Raw genomic sequence first — 19,589 nt, 5'->3', positions numbered from 1 at the left:
TAGTGAAAGGTGCAATTCAAAACATGGAGTGTAGCCAATGTAAATCAGAAATGTTATCCACATTATTGTTAACAAAATATGGAAAATAAATCATTTTAATGATGCAACGTTGTACAGCTGATGGAAGAAAATTGGATACTTTAATAAAACAATTTGTAGCAGCACAAATATCAATATCAGGAAGGACTTTTGTAGCAATTGCAATAATTTTCCATGATGGTCCTTCCACCACATCTGGACATTACACTGCCTATCTAAAATGTGACAAAGGCTGGACACTTTGTAATGATGCCCAGTTGGGTTTCAAACAACGTTTGCCTAGAGAATTACAAAATTCCTACCTAATATTTTTGAAGCCAAAGGTTTAGGAAGATAATTCACTCTCTGAGGAATTTATTATTATAATTCAATAGAACTACCATTGGACAGTTTACATAAAGAAGAAGTGCAAAAATACCATTTGGCCTCAAGGAAAGGTATATTTTTGAATTATGGACTTTTTGGTTGTCATTTATTCGGTGATTATTTTAATGTGGCAACATTTACAGTTTTTATAAGTTAAAGTTCTAAAATTTTGTAATCTGTAAGCATTTCATATATGTATGATTTGTATTTTCTGGTATTTTACTGAAAATAGTATGTTGGGTTTTTTTTAACAATCTTTCTGATTGTTTTTTTTTTGCCTGCGGTTAAGTGATGAGTACCATTGAAATCACTATTTCGAGAGAAATTCAATATATTCTGAGAACAGCAAAAAAGGCAAACAAATTACTTTGTGGAAATTATGTTGTGTTGTAAAAAATGTATTATTATATGTTATAATTTTTATTGTATTTTCTTTCACAAATCCAAATTTTAAAATGAGCAATTTTTAAGAATTTATATTTGAATGAAAAATAGGCAAAAATGAATAACATTTTTTATTCCTATTACTGTGAAGGTAAGTTTAACTAAGTCTCAATATGCAGAATGAAGAGGCCTGCAAGAATCTACAAAGTTGAAACACGTTTCTAAATACACTTTGTTTATGTAGTTTTGAAATCTGATCATAATCAGATATCAAGTGACCTGCAAAAAAAGAGATTTGAGGGGTTCATAATATTTAATCTTTTTAGCTGTTGAAGGACCGCAATCATTTCAATCATTCTTCTTTGAACATCTTTGCAGTCAAAATTCTTTGCTTACCTTCTATCATTCGCAAGGAAATTTAAAAACGGAAATATGTCACTTTTTGTAACATAGTTATTGTGTAAGATACTCTTTCATATTTTCAAAGAGAGGAAAAGGCACTCTGTGCACTTTTTATACTGCATGAAAATATAACCTCATCATGCAGAGCACTTTCGGTTGAAAGGGTGTTCTATAGGTGTTGTTGTACATGATTGCACTTAATACTCATAGAACAAGACACATGTGTAGATTGATCAGAAATCCTAAATCTTGATATGTGTGTGAACCATTGTAAAATTGGTGTAGGAAAGCACAACAAGGAGAATTGTTTTAATTTCTCCACATTTTTATATCTTCAATGCATGCTGAAATGTTCAGCATACATTGAAGGTGAAAAATGCGTTTTCTCATTGTTTTTGTGCAGGAAGGTGTGTCTTCCTGTAGAAAAACAAACAGCACATGACACAGATATGCTTGCACTATGGTGCAAGGGTGCCTGTGTCACCACATGGCTGTAGTTTAAGCAGCCGTGCAGAGAGAAGCATAGATTTGCAACATATTTATGTACATATGTTGCATCCCTGTGCTTCGGAAGTACTACAGCACACTGCAGTTAAAGAGGTTACTGTGTGATGCTGCAGCACTTCCTTATAGTTCTGCACTTATACATTCACCATACGCTACTAATGCATTCATTCAGTCAATTACGTACTACACATACATTCATCTAAACTTTCACACACTAACAAAGAAATGTAGCTCTTTTTTTAAACCAGGAAAATTAGTTCTTACAAGAACTTTTATTTTCTTTTTTCTTCTTTTATAATTTTTTGGGGGTTTTCTGAACAATTTTGTGATTTTTTGGGATTTTCTGAAAAAAAAAAAAGACAGGAGAAACCAAACAAGGAACTTCAGGGAACAGTAAAAAAAAACAAAAAAAAACCTAGCAAATATGACTTTCCTGCCGGCGGCAGATCAGTTCGATCGACTGCTCACCATAGCACAAAGTCTGGTTGCACTTAGTGCAAAGCACTTTTAAAAATTGAAATTGAGTACGGATGTCCAAGGTTTGGTCTGATGGATGCACTCTTGACGTGCTCAGCTGCGATGAGGTGGATGGCGCAGGAGCAGGAGTGTCTCTCATCCGTCGGCACTCTTCACGTGCAAGATTGTTTGGATGAAGGGTCCTCATATGCTTCATCATACTTGCCGTGCCGCAAGAGTATTTCTTGTTAGGATCCCCTCTCGATAAGACTCTTTTGCAAATCTTACATGTGACCAAGGTGGCATTGGTCTTATTCTGTCTTTCGGAAAAAGTAAAAAATGTCCACACCACTGAAGATAGACGTTTTTTTGCGTGGTTCCTCTGGCAAAAATTCATCCTCAAAGGTTTGAGGTGATGCAGGTGATGCCTGCTGCCCTGAAGCCATTTTTGGTTGCAAAAAGTTAGAGCTAAGTGTATACTTAGTCTAAAAAAATCTTCTTCTCTCCAAAGAGATGGTTCTCCAAAGAAGCTCAAAGAAGAATGATTGAAATGGGTGGGGTCTTTCAGTAGTTAGAACAGGAAGTGTAATGAACCAATCAAATCTCTTTTTTAGCAGGTCACATGGGATCCGCGCACCCTGCGCTTATGCAGCACGCACCCAGCGCGCATCCGCGAAATTGAATTTAAAAAAATTATAGCATTAGATGTAAAAATGTATTAGTTTTAAGACTAGTTTACAGTTTGTCTTGAATTAATATGCACATAAAATACATATATATATATTTTTTTAAATGTTAAATATTTCACGGGATTCGCGCACCTACCGCATCATGGACGCATATGATGCATCGCGGAAGTTCGTAAACGTCGCGCTACGTACATCAAACGTATCGCGTATAGGCTGGGAGTCGTGTACCGGTCGCATAGTGATCGCGCGCTAAACATGTACCAAACGCATACCATGCGCGGATGCTATCGCGTACGGATCGTGAACGGTGCGCTTAGGGTGCGCGGATCCAAAAACACTGAAAAAAAATATATCTAAAATAAATGTTTTGCACATATAGTTAAAAAAATATTTTGAAAAATATAAAAAAATATGTTTGAAAAACCCATCAAGTGCAAATAATATTTTTTAATTTTTAAAAGAATTGAAAAAATATGTTTAAAAAATAGTGATAAAAAAGTATTTTAAAAAAAAATAATTAATGAAATTGACACACTGAATTTGAAAAATATAGAAATCCAATCAACATCATTAAACATGTTATCTTTAGAGATAAGTTATAGATAGGAATTAGCATTTAAAAAACCTTTGAAATTCACTGAAAAAACCATAGGTTTCATGCACGTTATAGTTGGGAATTGGCATTTAAAAAACCTTTGAAATACACTGAAAAAAACAAAGGTTTCAGTGGCGTTATAGTTAGGAATTGGCATTTAAACAACCTTTGAAATTCACTGAAAAAACCATAGGTTTCATGCATGGTATAGTTCGGAATTGACATTTAAAAAACCTTAGAAATTCACTGAAAAAACCATAGGTTTCAGGGGCGTTATAGTTAGCTGGACATTTCCCTCGTACAAAACCCTAGAAATTCCCCTGTTATAGTTAGTTCAGCTAACTATAACTCACGCCCCGCAATGCACTGCTGATGATGTCACATATTACATCACTCATGACATGGTCAGTGACATCACTGATGACATCACTGATGACATCTGAAATGACATCACTGATGACATCACTGATGACGTGATCCAGTGAGTGTGTGTTTCTGTAAATTTTAAATATTTTTAATATATATATAGGGAAAAACCTATGGAAGAATAAGTGGGTGTATAAGTGTGTGAATGATTGATTTAGTAGGTGTGTGACTGACTCTATAAGTGAGTCATTAAACGTATCTTACTACAGACTAGTGACTAAACTGTGTGAATGTCTGTATCTGTCTGTCTGTTGGTGTATAAGCAGATGCATGCTTTTGTGAATAGCTATATGAGAGTTTCTATGATTTTTTTATTGGTTGTCTGAGTATCTGTTTAGGTGCATGAGTGTTTGTGTGGGTGGGGTGTGTGTGACTCTGTGCATACATGTGTGAGTGGGTGATTCTATGGGTGCATGGTATTAAGAGTGCATCTGTGATGGAGTGTGTGGTTGGGTGAGTGTATGTATGGGTGTGTTAGTGATTGAATGAAAATCTCAGTGGTACATGTGTGAGTAACTACATATGTGAAAGGCAGTATATATGTGTGTAAGTATATAAGTGGGTATATGGGAGAGTGTGTGATTGTTAGAGTGGCTGTATGGATGAGTGTGTGCTTGTATCAGTGATTGTATAAGAGCGTAAGAATGTGGTACTATTTTTATGAGTAAGTGAACTTGTGTGTGTATAACTGCATAGGTGAGTAAATGGGAGTGTGAATAATTATTTGCATGACTGACTAGGTGTGAGAGTACCTCTATGGATGATTGGTGGTGTGTGAGTGTCTATGTAGGTGTATAAATGCATATGATAGTCCTGTACTGAGTGACTGTAAGTTTGAGTGACTGTACAGGTGAGTGAGTGGATGTGTGTGTAGATCTGAGAGTCAATGAGTGGGTATGTAGTTATTGGTATTGGAGTATCTATGGTTTTGAGAATGGACGTCTGAAATTTTGATTGAGTATATCAAAGGGTGTGAGAAGATGCACTAATTTATCACATGGATGACATCATCAGTGATGTCATCAGTGATGTAATTTCAGATGTCATCAGTGATGACATCAGTGATGTCACTGACCATGTCATGAGTGATGTAATATGTGATGTCATCAGCAGTGCATTGCGGGGGCGCAAGTTATAGTTAGCTGAACTAACTATAACGGGGTAATTTCTAGGGTTTTGTACGAGGGAAATGTCCAGCTAACTATAACGCCCCTGAAACCTATGGTTTTTTCAGTGAATTTCCAAGGTTTTTTAAATGCCAATTCCTAACTATAACGCCCCTGAAACCTATGTTTTTTTCAGTGAATATATATATATATATATTCTCAGAAAAAACCATAGGTTTCAGGGGTGTTATAGTAAGCTGGCCATTTCACTCGCACAAAACCATAGAAATTCCTCCGTTATAGTTAGTTATGCTAACTATAACTCGCGCGCCCGCAATGCACTGCTGATGATGTCACATATTGCATCATTCATGACATGGTCAGTGACATCACTGATGACATCACTGATGCTAATTTCTAACTATAACATCTCTGAAACCTATGCTTTGTTCAGTGAATTTCAAAGCCTTTTTAAATGCTAATTTCTAATTATAATGTCTCTGGAATCTGTTTTTTTCAGTGAATTTCAAAGCTTTTTTAAATGCTAATAAGTGCGATAGTAGTTATACCTATTTTTTTGTACTGATTTTCTACAGTTTTTTAACTGTTTATTTATAAATATTTTATTCATTAAATAACATTATATATTTTTCTGAAAATTGCAAAAAAAAATTTACAAAATTCAAACTGAAATATTGATTAATTTTCTTGTTTTCAATTTTTATTATTTTTTAAAAAAATGTTTCTAACTTTTTTTCGGAGTCGCGCACTCAAAGCGTACACATCACGGTGGATGCGCGCATTCTAGCCACCATTTTAGAAAAGTCGTGAAGGATCCGCGTACAATGTGCGACGGCTTTTCAGTTATATCATATACATTTAATATTACGTGAAGCGCGGAATTGGTTTGCGACCAGTCCACGAATCCTGCTCCCGCGTATTTGCGACACATGCACATTACGGTACGAGATGCTTGCGCGGTTGCGGGTCCCGCGTGACATCATATATGTGCTGGGACACGGTGGGTGCGCGACTACCTCAAAAAAAAAGCATGTTCCAAAATGATATGCATGTGTCTTTAATAGACATATTGGGGCAAGAGATTCTCTAAGATATACATACAAATAATATATTTGTACTTATAATAAACTTATATTATTTTAAAATATATTTTCGCGAAGTCGGATGCGTGCATCATGAGTGCAGAGAACCAGGTCAGAAGAGCCGTTGTACAGCACAGAACAAGGTCAGCAGAGCTGCTCTAGAGCCTAAGAAGCAGGTCAGCAGAGCTGCTCTAGAACCAGAGAACCAGGTCAGCAGAGCTGCTCTAGATCCAGAGACCCAGGATGTCAGAGCAGCTCTAGAGGCCGAGAACCAGGTCAGCAGAGTTGCTGTAGAGCCAGAGAAACCAGGTCAGCAGAGCTGCTTTAGAGGGAGAGAATCAGGTCAGCAGAACTGCTTTAGAGCCAGAGAACCAAGTCAGTAGAGCTGCTCTAGAGCCAGAGAATCAGGTCATCAGAGCTGCTTTAGAGCCATAGAAGCAGGTCAGCAGACCTGCTCTAGAGACAGAGAACCAGGTCAACAGAACTGCTTTAGAACCAGAGAACAAGGTCAGCAGAGCTCTTTAGAGGGAGAGAACCAGGTCAGCAGAACTGCTTTAGAGACAGAGAACCAGGTCAGCAGAGCTGCTCTAGAGCCTAAGAACCAGGTCATTAGAGCTGCTCTAGAGCCAGAGAACCAGGTCAGCAGAGCTGCTGTAGAGCAAGAGAAACCAGGTCAGTAGAGCTGCTTTAGAGGGAGCAAACCAGGTCAGCAGAGCTGTTCTACAGCCAGAGAACCATGTCAGCAGAACTGCTTTAGAGCCATAGAACCGGGTCAGCAGAGCTGCTTTAGAGCCAGAGAACCAGGTCAGCAGTGCTGTTGTAGAGCCAGAGAACCAAATTAGCAGAGATGCTCTGTACCCTAAGAACTAGGTCAGCAGAACTACTCTAGAGCCAGAGAACTAGGTCAGCAGACCTGCTGTAGAGCCAGAGAAACCAGGTTAGCAGAGCTGCTTTAGAGGGAGAGAACCAGGTCAGCAGAGCTGCTCTAGCTGACACTGACTGACTGTCACTGACTGACACTGACTGATTGATACTGACTGACTGACTGACACTGATTGACTGACACTGATTGACACTGATTGACTGAAACTGACTGACTGACAATGATTGAGTGACACTGACTGACTGTCACTGACTGACTGACTGACACTGACTGACACTGATTGGCTGACACTGACTCACTGACACTGACTGACACTGATTGACTGACACTGACTGACACTGATTGACTGACACTGACTGACTGACACTGACTGACACTGACTGACTACTCTCTACTACTCTACTACTCACCCTCTACTACTCACTCTCTACTATTCTCTACTACTCTTTCTCTACTACTCACTCTCTACTACTCACTCTCTACTACTCTCTACTACTCACTCTCTACTACTCTACTACTCTCTACTACTCGCTCTCTACTACTCTCTACCACTCACTCTCTAATACTCACTCTCTACTACTCTCTACTACTTACTCTCTACTACTCTCTCTCTACTACACACTCTCTACTACTCTCTACTATTCACTCACTACTACTCACTCTCTACTACTCTCTACTACTCACTCTACTACTATCTACTACTCTCTACCAGTCACTCTCTACTACTCTACTACTCATTATCTACTACTCTCTACTACTCTTCTACTACTCACTACTACTCTACTACTCTCTACTACTCACTCTCTACTACTCACTCGCTACTACTTTTTACTACTCACTTTCTACTACTCACTCGCTACTACTCTCTACTACTCACTCTCTACTACTCACTCTCTACATCTCTCTGTAGTACTCTCTACTACTGCTCTCTACTATTCACTCTCTACTACTCACTCTGTACTACTCTCTACTACTCACTCTACTACTCTCTACTACTCTCTACCACTCACTCTCTACTACTCTACTACTTACTCTCTACTTCTCGCTCTCTACTACTCATTCTCTACTAATCCACCACTCTCTACTACTCACTCTCTACTACTCTCTCTCTACCGAGGCACAAGATGGCTGCCAACACTTCCTGATTTGGAGTGTTGACAGCCAATTAGAATACAGCTCGTGCACGGCAGGGTGCACTCTGGGTGCACATAGGGTGCGCGGATCCTCCGAAGCCATAGATATATATGTGCTTTTAAATGTCATTTTCTCAGGAACTACTGAATGGATTTACACCATTTAAGCAAAAGGCACGCGTCTGAACTAAGGACTACCTCTTTGCCAAATTTGGTGCAATTCCGTTCAGCAGTTCGGGCTGTTGCTGCGGCTAAATGTCCTATGGGAAATTGCATGGGGAAAACGCATTTTGGGACACCCCTTTTTTCTCGGCCACCGCTTGATGAATCACAGTGAAACTTTCAGGATAGGAGCGGACCGGAGCTGGCCAAAAGTTTTGAAAATTTCGCAAAGATTTGTCAATCGGCGCCAAAGTTATTCTAAATAGAATGTTGCGGATTTCCTATGGAAAAAAGGTCCTAACTATACACTGCACTACCGTCTGGCAAATAAGGTTAGTTGTGCCAGAAGCGGTAGGGAGTATACTAGTAAGCTAGTGCTGGGGTATACTTTAGACCCATAGCTAACCAGTCAAGGCTGGCGGGGACAGACCAGAGCACGTCGTTGCTCCAATCGAGGTGTAGTCGGGCAACTAGCGATCGTCCTACCCTTGCTCAGGGCCCCGAGTCTAAAGTATACCTCAGCACTAGCTTACTAGTATACTCCCTGCCGCTTCTGGCACAACTAACCTTATTTGCCAGACGGTAGTGCACACACTACCTTTAGTTTAACGGTCCTGACGAAGTGCTAATTTACCCTTTAGGGGCAGCCTGGGCACGAAACATGTTGACCATTGACTTCACACCAGCCCTTTAGGAACATTACTCAACTATAAGGGTACCTACACTGTTTTTAACTAGGCTAGAGCTACCTAATAATAAAACTTGACCTATGTAGGACTGCTCTAAACCTTTTTAACCCACTGTACCTCTCGTGCACTACCTAGCCCTCACACCCGCACGCACCCTACGGCTTCTACAAAAGATCCCCGATAAAGAGCCCCGGTCTCGGGAGCCCATCAGGCATTACAGCGCCAGCCTGACGAGAGGCAAATGCCCAAATGATGAAGCAAGACATCCCTTGGGGTGTGTGAGGGCATTACGAAGAAAGACCTGCCTGCCCCCCCTTCCCTTGGTCCTACTAGGAACTGCTCACCGCCCTGATACTGATCTCCTTTTGGAGCCAGTGAGCAGGACCTCATAAACTCGGCTCCTTGTCCCTCCTTTGTTTACAACATTCAGATGTGTCACACATTTGCCATAAATTCTGAATGGTAGAACTCTAGTCGCTCATTAGATCACTGTAGTAAAGCTACTGCTCACCAGGGAAGTCTGCTGCTGGTATTCAAAGTGCATGTTTCAGTCTGCATGTCAGAACTTTTAATGAAATAGAAGAGGATTTGAGAAGTCAAAATGTGCCCTAATTTTTCTTTCTGCAGCACTAATCATAATTTCTATGGCAAAATGAACCCCCTCATTTTGATCCTTTGCAAATTAAATGTTTTAAGTGTTACCACTTTAATCCAATCAATAGGGCTTCAGATTCTGCCATACTTTGTCATAAATAAGACTGTTAGCGCTCTAGTTGTTCTTTAGAACACTCTGGGACATTCTGTTATTGGGCGATACTTGGGCTATATCTGTTGATATTTGTGCTACATTTGGGCTATTTTGTTTCCGGTGGCCATCTTGGGAGGCTTATTTGTTATGAAGTTTCCTAATTTCCTCATTTACTACAGTCTCCTCAGTAGGAAATACTTTCAGTTTTTTTTACTTTGATACCATCAAGAAGGCATTCAGATGTGTCACACATTTGCCATAAATTCGAAATGTTAGCACTCTAGTTGCCTATTAGATCACTGTAGTAAAGCTACTGCTCACCAGGGAAGTTTTCTTCTGGTATTGAAAATGCATGTTTCAGTCTGCATGTCAGAATTTTTTAATGAAATAGAATAGGATTTGAGAAGTCACTAAAAATGTGCCCTATTTTTTCTTTTTTCAGCACTAATCATAATTACTATGGAAAAATGAACCCACTCATTTTGTTCCTTTTAAATTAAACTACTCACTCTCTACTACTCACTCTCTACTACTCAATCTCTACTACACTCTACTATTCACTCTACTACTCTCTACTACTCTACCACTCACTCTCTACTACTCACTCTCTACTACTCTCTACTACTCTCTCTAGCACTCCCTCTCTACTACTCACTCTACTACTCACTCTCTACTACTCACTCTCTACTACTCACTCTCTACTAGTCACTCTCTACTAGCCACTCTCTACTACCCGCTCTCTACTACTCTCTACTACTCACTCTCCACTTCTCACTCTCTACTATTCGCTCTCTACTACTCTCTACTACTCACTCTCTACTACTCTACTACTCACTCTCTACTACTCTACTACTCTCTATTACTCTCTCTACTACTCACTCTCTACTACTCTCTACTACTCACTCTACTAGTCTCGACTACTCTCTACCACTAACTCTCTACTTCTCTTTACTACTCACTCTACTGCTCTCTACTACTCTCTACCACTAACTCTCTACTACTCTACTACTCACTCTCTACTACTCTCTACTACTCTCTCTCTACTACTCACTCTCTAGTACTCACTCTACTACCATCTACTACTTACTCTCTACTACTCTCTCTCTACTACTCACTCTCTACTACTCTCTACCACTTACTCTCTACTACTCATGCTCTACTACTCACTCTCTACTACTCTCTACTACTCACTCTCCACTACTCACTCTCTACTACACGCTCTCTACTACTCTCTACTACTCACTCTACTACTCACTCTCTACTACTCTACTATTCTCTACTACTCTCTGTACTACTCACTCTCTATTACTCTCTCTACTACTCACTCTCTACTACTCTCTACTACTCACTCTCTACTACACACTCTCTACTATTTGCTCTCTACTACTCGCTCTCTACTACTCTCTACTACCCACTCTACTACTCACTCTCTACTACTCCCTACTTCTCACTATACTACTCACTCTCTACTACTCTCTACTACTCACTCTCTACTACTCTACTACTCCCTACTACTCTCTCTCTACTACTTACTCTCTACTACACTCTACTACTCACTCTCTACTACTCTCTCTCTACTACTCACTCTCTACTACTCTCTACTACTCACTCTCTACTACTCTATCTCTACTACTCTCTACTACTCACTTTACTACTCACTCTCTATTACTCACTCTCTACTACTCACTCTACTACTGACTCTCTACTACTCTCTACTACCATCTCTCTGCTACTCACTCTATACTACTCACTCACTCTCTACTACTCACTCTCTACTACTCTCTACTACTCACTCTACTACTCACTCTCTACTACTCTCTACTACTCACTCTCTACTACTCACTCTCTACTACTCTCTACTACTCTCTCTACTACTCACTCTCTACTACCCTCTACTACTCTCTACTACTCACTCTCTATTACTCACTCTCTACTACTCTCTACTACTCACTCTCTACTACTCACTCTACTACTCTCTATTACTCACTCTCTGCTACTTTCTAAACTACTCACTACTACTCACTCTCTACTCTCTACTCTCTATTGCTCATCCTCTACTCTCTACCTCTCTACCTCTCTACCTCTACCTCTCTACCTCTCTCTACACACACACACACACATGCACATATATGCATGCATATATATGCATATGCATTTACATATATGTATGTGTATATATACATACATATATAAACATATGTATAATCTGCATATCTATATAAATACAAATATAAATGCATGCATACATATACATATACAGATATGCATGCATATGCATGTTATGTACATGAAAGTTTGAAAAACACTAATAAAAGCAAAGCTAATAAGCCACCTAATTACAAAAGAATTGCTTTAACTTAAACGAAGGCGAGACCTATTGCATTTTCAATGCTTGTTTATTTTGGTTCCATCAAGAAGGCATTCAGATGTGTCACACATTTGCCTTAAATTCTGAATGGTAGCACTCTAGTTGCTCATTAGATCACTGTAGTAAAGCTACTGCTCACTAGGGAAGTCTGCTGCTGGTATTCAAAGTGCATTTTTCAGTCTTCATGTCAACATTTTTTAATGAAATAGAAGAGGATTTGAGAAGTCAAAATGTGCCCTAATTTTTCTTTCTGCAGCACTAATCATAATTTATATGGCAAAATGAACCCCCTCACTTTGTTCCTTTGCAAATTAAATGTTTTAAGTGTTACCATTTTATACTAGTCAGGATGGCTTCAGGTGTGCCATACTTTTGTCATAACTAAGACTGTTAGCACTCTAGTTGTTCTTTAGAACACTCTGGGACATTCTGTCATTGGACTATACTTGGGCTACGTCTGGGTGATATTTGTGCTACATTTGGGCTCTTTTGTCTCTGGTGGCCATCTTGGGAGACTTATTTGTTATGAAGTTTCCTAATTTCCTCATTTACTACAGATTCCTCAGCAGGAATACTTTCAGTTTTTTACTTTGATTCCATCAAGAAGGCATTCAGATGTGTCACACATTTGCCTTAAGATCAGAATGTTAGCACTCTAGTTGCTCATTAGATCACTGTAGTAAAACTACTGCTCACCAGGGAAGTCTGTTGCTGGTATTGAAAGTGCATGTTTCAGTCTGGATGTTAGAATTTTTCAATGAAATAGAAGAGGATTTGAGAAGTCAATCAATCAATCAATCAATCAATCATAACACTTGTATAGCGCGCTACTCACCCGGAAGGGTCTCAAGGCGCTTGGGGGAAGGGGGCCGCTACTGCTCGAACAGCCAGGTCTTGAGTTGTCTCCTGAAGGCGAGGTGGTCCTGGGTCAGCCGAAGGTGGATGGGGAGGGAGTTCCATGTCTTGGCAGCCAGGTAGGAGAAGGATCTGCCTCCGGCGGTGGCTCTTCGGATGCGTGGTACGGCGGCGAGGGCGAGGCTGGCGGACGGTAGCTGGCGGGTGGGCGTGTGGAAGGTCAGGCGGTCGTTGAGGTACTTGGGGCCCAGGTCGTGGAGAGACTTGTGTGCGTGGGTGAGGAGCATGAACGTGATCCTCTTGTTGACGGGGAGCCAGTGCAGGTTCCTCAGGTGGCCGGAGATGTGGCTGCGACGAGGGATGTGCAGGATGAGTCGTGCGGAGGCGTTCTGGATGCGTTGTAGTCTTTTCTGTAGCTTGGCTGTGGTTCCCGCGTAGAGGGTGTTTCCGTAGTCCAGCCGGCTGGTGACGAGGGCCTGGGTGACCGTCTTCCTGGTTTCGATCGGGATCCATCGGAAGATCTTGCGGAGCATGAGGAGGGTGTGAAAGCATGAAGAGGAGACGGCGTTGACTTGTCTGGTCATCGAGAGGGAGGAGTCCAGGATGAAGCCCAGGTTGCGTGCGTGGTCTGTCGGCTTTGGGGCGGTGCCCAGGGCTGGGGGCCACGAGGAGTCGTCCCAGGCGGAGGGTGATGGTCCAAGGATGAGGACTTCCGTCTTGTCTGAGTTCAGTTTCAAGCGGCTGATCTTCATCCACTCGGCGGCGTCTTTCATCCCTTCGTGGAGGCTGGTTCTGGCGGTGTCGGGGTCTCTGGTGAGGGAGAGGATCAACTGGGTGTCGTCGGCGTAGGAGATGATGTTGAGGTTGTGTTGCCGTGCGATGGCTGCGAGAGGTCTCATGTAGACGTTGAAGAGGGTGGGGCTGAGTGATGATCCTTGCGGGACGCCGCAGATGACTTCGGTGGCCTCGGAACGAAACGGGGGGAGGCGGACTCTCTGTGTTCTTCCAGCGAGGAACGAGATGATCCACTTCAATGCCTTCTCTTGTATGCCGGTGTTGCTGAGGCATTGGACTAGGGTGTGGTGGCAGACAGTGTCGAACGCGGCGGAGAGGTCCAGGAGGATGAATGTCGCTGTTTCCCCGTTGTCGAGAAGGGCTCGGATGTCGTCGGTGGCTGCGATGAGGGCGGTCTCGGTGCTGTGGTTGGCTCTGAAACCGGACTGCGAGGGGTCGAGGGATCCATTCGTCTCGAGGAAGGCGGCAAGCTGTCTGTTGGCGATCTTCTCGATGACTTTGGCAGGAAAAGGGAGGAGCGAGATGGGGCGGAAGTTTTTGAGGTCGGTGGGGTCCGCTGTTGGTTTCTTCAGTAGGGCGCTGAGCTCTGCATGTTTCCAGCTCTCCGGGAAGGTGGCGGTGTCGAAGGAGGTGTTGATGACGTCTCGGAGTTGGGGTGCGATGGTGGAGTCGGCCTTGTTGAAGACGTGGTGGGGGCAGGGGTCAGTCGGAGATCCGGAGTGGATGGTGTTCATCGTGCGGGCTGTGTCTTCAGTGGTCACTGCGGTCCAGGAGCGGAGGGTGGCGGTGGGGTGCGTTGGTTCGACGGTTGGGTGCGAGGATGGTGCGCTGAAGCTGTTGTGGATGTCGGCAATCTTGCGGTGGAAGAACGAGGCGAGGGAGTCGCAGAGGTCTTGTGAAGGGGTGATGTCGTTGTTGCCGGTGCTAGGGTTGGAGAACTCCTTGACGATGCTGAAGAGTTCCTTGCTGTCGTGGGCGTTGTTGTCCAGTCGATCCTTCAGTGATTTCTTCTTGGTGGTGCGGATGAGCTGGTGGTGCTTGCAGGTCGCGTGTTTGAGGGCGGTCATGTTGTCAGTGGTCCGGTTGAGGAGCCAGGCTTTCTCGAGGGTGCGGCAGGTCTTCTTGGAGTCCTTGAGTTCGTCGGTGAACCAGGGGGCCTTCTTGCTTCTGGGTTTGCTGGGAGGGTTCTTCAGTGGTGCGAGGTCATCGGCGCAGGCGGTCAGCCACTGTGTGAAGTAGCGGGCTGCTTTGTTGGGGTCCGGTGTGCTGGCAGGTGGGTTCTGGCTGAGGGAGGAGGTGAGCTGGTCGGCGGTGATCTTGCTCCAGCTTCTGTGGGGAACCTGTTGCAGGGTGGTGGTGGGTGGTGGTTTTTCTGAAGCTGAAGTGGACGCAGCTGTGGTCGGTCCAGTGAAGTCTGGTGGAGTGGCTGAAGGCGATGTGCTTGCTGGATGAGAAGACGGGGTCAAGCGTGTGGCCGGTGTAGTGGGTGGGGGTGTTGACCAGTTGCTTGAGTCCGAGGTTGGCGAGGTTGTCCAGCAGGGTGACGGTGTTGTGGTCCTTGTTGTTCTCCAGGTGGAAGTTGAGGTCCCCTAGGAGGATGTAGTCGGCGGAGGGGAGGGCGTGTGGGCTGATGAAGTCCGTGATGTCTTCGCTGAATTGTGTGCGTGGTCCCGGGGGTCTGTAGATGAGGGTGCCTCTGAGGGTCGTCTTTGGGTCGATGTGAATCTGGAAGTGGAGGTGTTCGGCGGCGGTGTAGGGGTCGTCGGTGTTGGTCGTAATGCGGATGGTGTTCTTGTGGACGATGGCGATGCCTCCCCCAGTCTGGTTGACGCGGTCCCTCCTGATGATCTTGTATCCATCCGGGATGGCGATGGCGATGTCGGGGGCTGAGGAGGCGTTCATCCAGGTTTCAGTGAGGAACGCGACGTCTGGTGATGTTGTGTCGAGCAGGTCCCAGAGTTCGACGGCGTGTCTGTGGACAGAGCGGGTGTTGAGCAGGATGCACTTCAGGTGGTTGCTGCTGGTGCTCGGCTTGGCGGGTGCGATGCATGTTCAGAGGCAGGTGAACTTGCAGGTTGTGCAGGTGAAGGGTCCGTGGAAGCGTTTCGGGGCGGCCCGGCAGCAGGTGGGGTTCTGGCCGGCATTTAGTGCGTTGAGTGCGGCGGCGTTGTAGGTGTGTCGGGTCGTCTGGCGTCGGTTGGGGCCAGGGTTCCTGGCGCTGGGCGCTGTCCAGGCGCGGACGGGTGCACACGGGCTTACCTTTGGCGCGCCTTCGGCGCCCAATCGGTGCGCCCGCTGCGCGTGACCGCTGCGCGTCCGCGTAGTCGCCATTTATGGCGAAGTGGGAGGGAGGGAGGAGCAGCTGGGAGGCGGGAGCGGGGAGGGTACAGAAGGAAAAGGGGGCGTGGCCGCTAGCACGGCGGCAGGAAGCGGGGAGCGGGGCGGGCAGGCACATGGGGACAGAGAGACAGCACAGGCAATGACAAGAATATCAACAACTGTAAATGGGAGACAAAAACAGATAACAAAATGCTGGGAAAACAAAAGCAAACCAGATGTAATTGACAGTACACGCAAATACGGCGGGGGCGGGATCGGCAAGGCTGGCTCAGCGAGGCTGCGGGCAGCAGCGCGGCAAGACACACACACAACAGCTGGTGGCCGTGCAGCGCGGGGGTGTCCTGAACAGTCACTCAAAGTCACTCAAAATGGGCCCTAATTTTTCTTTCTGCAGCACTGATCATACTTTCTATGGCAAAATGAACCCCCTCATGTTGTTCCTTTTTAAATTAAGTGTTTTAAGAGTTACCACTTTATTCCAATCAAGATGGCTTCAGGTGTGCCATACGTTTGACATAAGTAGGACTGTTAGCGCTCTAGTTGTTCTTTGGAACACTCTGGGAAGCTGCAGTAGAACACAAAGGAATCAACTGGCATTCTCTGCTAGACTTGATTCTCACATGACTGAGAAAGGCAATGTGAATTTACAGTAAATATGCTCTCAGTTTAGCTTATAGAGCACCTTTCAAACCTGTGTGGGAAAAGCATGAGAAAATAGTTTTCTCTCAAACATGATTCATGATATCCCAGCAGAAGGCTTTTTCACATGGTAAAATCACCTTAGAACATACCACAATTCCTAAAATTAGTATGGTACCATCAACAAATGATTTATATTGTATCTAAAGTCTTAAAACCTTCTATTAACTGCAATGCTTTTTAATGAGGTGCTATCATGTATATAGGTCCCAAGATGGCTGCCAACACTTCTTGGATGAAGTGCTGAAAGCCAATCAGATCTCACGATGAGATGTGTGGTTAGGCTCCGCCCAGATATATGTGTGATTGTAGTTTTGATCTTCTCATGAACTACTGAACGGATTTACACCATTTAAGCAAAAGGCATGACTCTGAACCAAGGTCTACCTTTCTGCTAAATTTGGTGTAATTCCATTCAGCAGTTCGGGCTGTAGCTGCGACTAAAGGTCCCTATGGAAAATTGCATGGGGAGAACACGTTTTGGGACGCTCCTTTTTTCTATACCCCCGCTTGACGAATCACCCCGAGACTTTCAGGAGAGGAGCGGACCGGATCGGGCCACGAGTTTTGACAATTTCACGAAGATTCATCAACCGGCGCCAAAGTAATTCTAAATAGAATGTTGCTGATGTCCAATGGATAATAGGTCCTAACTATAACTAATAGATAGATAGATAGATAGATAGATAGATAGATAGATAGATAGATAGATAGATAGATAGATAGATAGATAGATAGATAGATAGATAGATAGATAGATAGATAGATAGATAGATAGATAGATAGATAGATAGATAGATAGATAGATAGATAGATAGATAGATGTCTCCACTCTCTGAATTGGGGGGGTTGAGGCATGTAAGTCATGCAAGTCTACATTTAGGTGTACATCCACACTTAAAAATGGTGAATAGCAAAAAAGTGTAGACATTCACCTAAGTGCATGAGTAGAATTACACAAGAGTAAGTCCTTTTGTGAACAAGTGTACACAATGTCAGGCTTTATGGGAACTCGAAGCATAAGGAGAAAATGCGAAAGCTCAGGGGGTGGGCTATATTTCTGTGCCTCCAGTAGTAATGCTTATCAGGTAATTTTTCATATTCATACGTGTTTCCATGTTCTTTTCAAAACAAAGTTATATATAGTGTAGAAAGAGACCCCCCATACTATGTAAAATTGTGCTTGGTTGATTTACACCTGACATATCACCATAATATCAATAGTAGTAACTTTCTGGTCATATTTTTATTTGAATGTGTACCCACCCCTTCAAGCTAGAAAGTTGGCAAAAGTACTTCTACAGAAATTCTCTGCCCAGTCTTACTGAATCACATGTAATATGAGATTTAAACCTATGCACAGGTATAAATCTATGTTTGCTGATATCTCCACATGCAAATTTACCTTTGTGAGGTGAGTTCTAAAGGTAAGCCAGAAGTACTCCTGAAAGTTAGGATTAAACGAGAGGTACAACAGAAGTAAGTCACAACAACCCATAGTAAAATCTTTGTGAGTTGGGCCATAAAATGTAATGATCTGAACCACCCCTTTGCTACCTCAATGCTCCTACCCAATAAATGTATTACCTGTAAAATAACTCAATTGTCACATCAATTCACTTTCAGCTTCCTGAAACAGCATCTTTACAGTCCATGGCACTATATAAAAATATGAAATCAAAAAAGTAGAAAAAGAAAATGTATAACAAATGTATTTCACTATACATATCTTTTGCCTAGATGTATGACACATATCCACGTGTGATGGATTTTCTACCAGGACCTCATCAGAAAATATTTAGCATCCTAGTAGATCTTCTGGCCTTCACTGAAAAGAAAGTGAAAATTAACCAAGGGACTCTGGATCTCAACAATCCTCGGGACTACATTGACTGCTTCCTCATCAGAATGGAGCAGGTAAGTGAGGTGTCCTTCAAGTCAGACATAAATGGTTAGACTGTAATGACAAAGACCATTACTAGAGGTCCCTCTAGTGAGACAAGAGGGCTGTAACTAGGTGCAGTACCATAAACCTTTACTGGAGGTCCCCCAGGCTTCCACTACTGCCCCTTCAATGTTACAGTACAAGAGAACCAGTTAGGGTAACAGAGCCTTGACCAGGGTTGTAGCTACATCTTTGCATTTAATAAGTGTCATTTTAATGAATTTGTAAATGTGAACATGCAGACCTGGTAATGATTTTTTTGCTAGAAATGTCTAACTTGAATTATTCTGGATATCACAAACTATGATCTGCAGGTAGTTTCTATTTTGTCAATTTTTTTGCAAACCAGTTTGGGGTCTCTGGTGTATAGAGGGTGGGCAATTGAGTCAGGGCTTGATTCTCCACTTGTTAACTAGGAAAGGGTTTTAACATATTAAATGTTTTTGCATTATAACAACTTCAACATGTAGACAAGCAAATGTTATTAACTGTGCATTATTTATTCTTAGAGCTCACTACATCCTCATCTTAGGACTTTAGAGGAGAACTGACCATAACCATCTACAGAAATGGGAACATCCTCGTCCCAGACTCAGAACAATACCTGGCATTTTTGACCAACACTTTGCTGCACTCTGCACCACCCTGCACTGTGGTGGCACCCCTGTCCCCTCTACCAGTAAACCAACTTCTCCTCCCTCTCACAATAAGCAGATTCATGCACCCACACCACCTCCCTCTTGCAAGGAACAGATTTATGTACCCACACCCACACCTCCACCCCGAAAACCCACAACTCTCAACTCCCCCGCGCAGTCTCCACCCACACCCCAGTCCATTCCACTCTACTACTGAATGCCTGGATGCTACGGTTTTAGCTCAAGAATCATCTTTACCTC

At 43.1% G+C, this 19,589-nt stretch overlaps 1 protein-coding gene across 1 annotated transcript in view; it reads left to right on the top strand.

The window, feature by feature from the left end:
* The window catches only part of LOC146798097 (cytochrome P450 2G1-like), a 1,186,024-nt gene that overhangs the window by 740,318 nt on the left and 426,117 nt on the right, over positions 1 to 19,589 (top strand). The window contains exon 6 of the mRNA XM_085625315.1: positions 18,486 to 18,662. Within this exon, the coding sequence (XP_085481441.1) occupies positions 18,486 to 18,662 (177 nt within the window). The remainder of the gene's footprint in view (positions 1 to 18,485; positions 18,663 to 19,589) is intronic.

The sequence above is a fragment of the Triturus cristatus genome, chromosome 9 (genome assembly GCF_964204655.1).
Source record: "Triturus cristatus chromosome 9, aTriCri1.1, whole genome shotgun sequence".
In the NCBI taxonomy this organism is placed as follows: Eukaryota; Metazoa; Chordata; class Amphibia; order Caudata; family Salamandridae; genus Triturus; species Triturus cristatus.
This window is presented reverse-complemented; position numbering and strand designations above follow the sequence as displayed.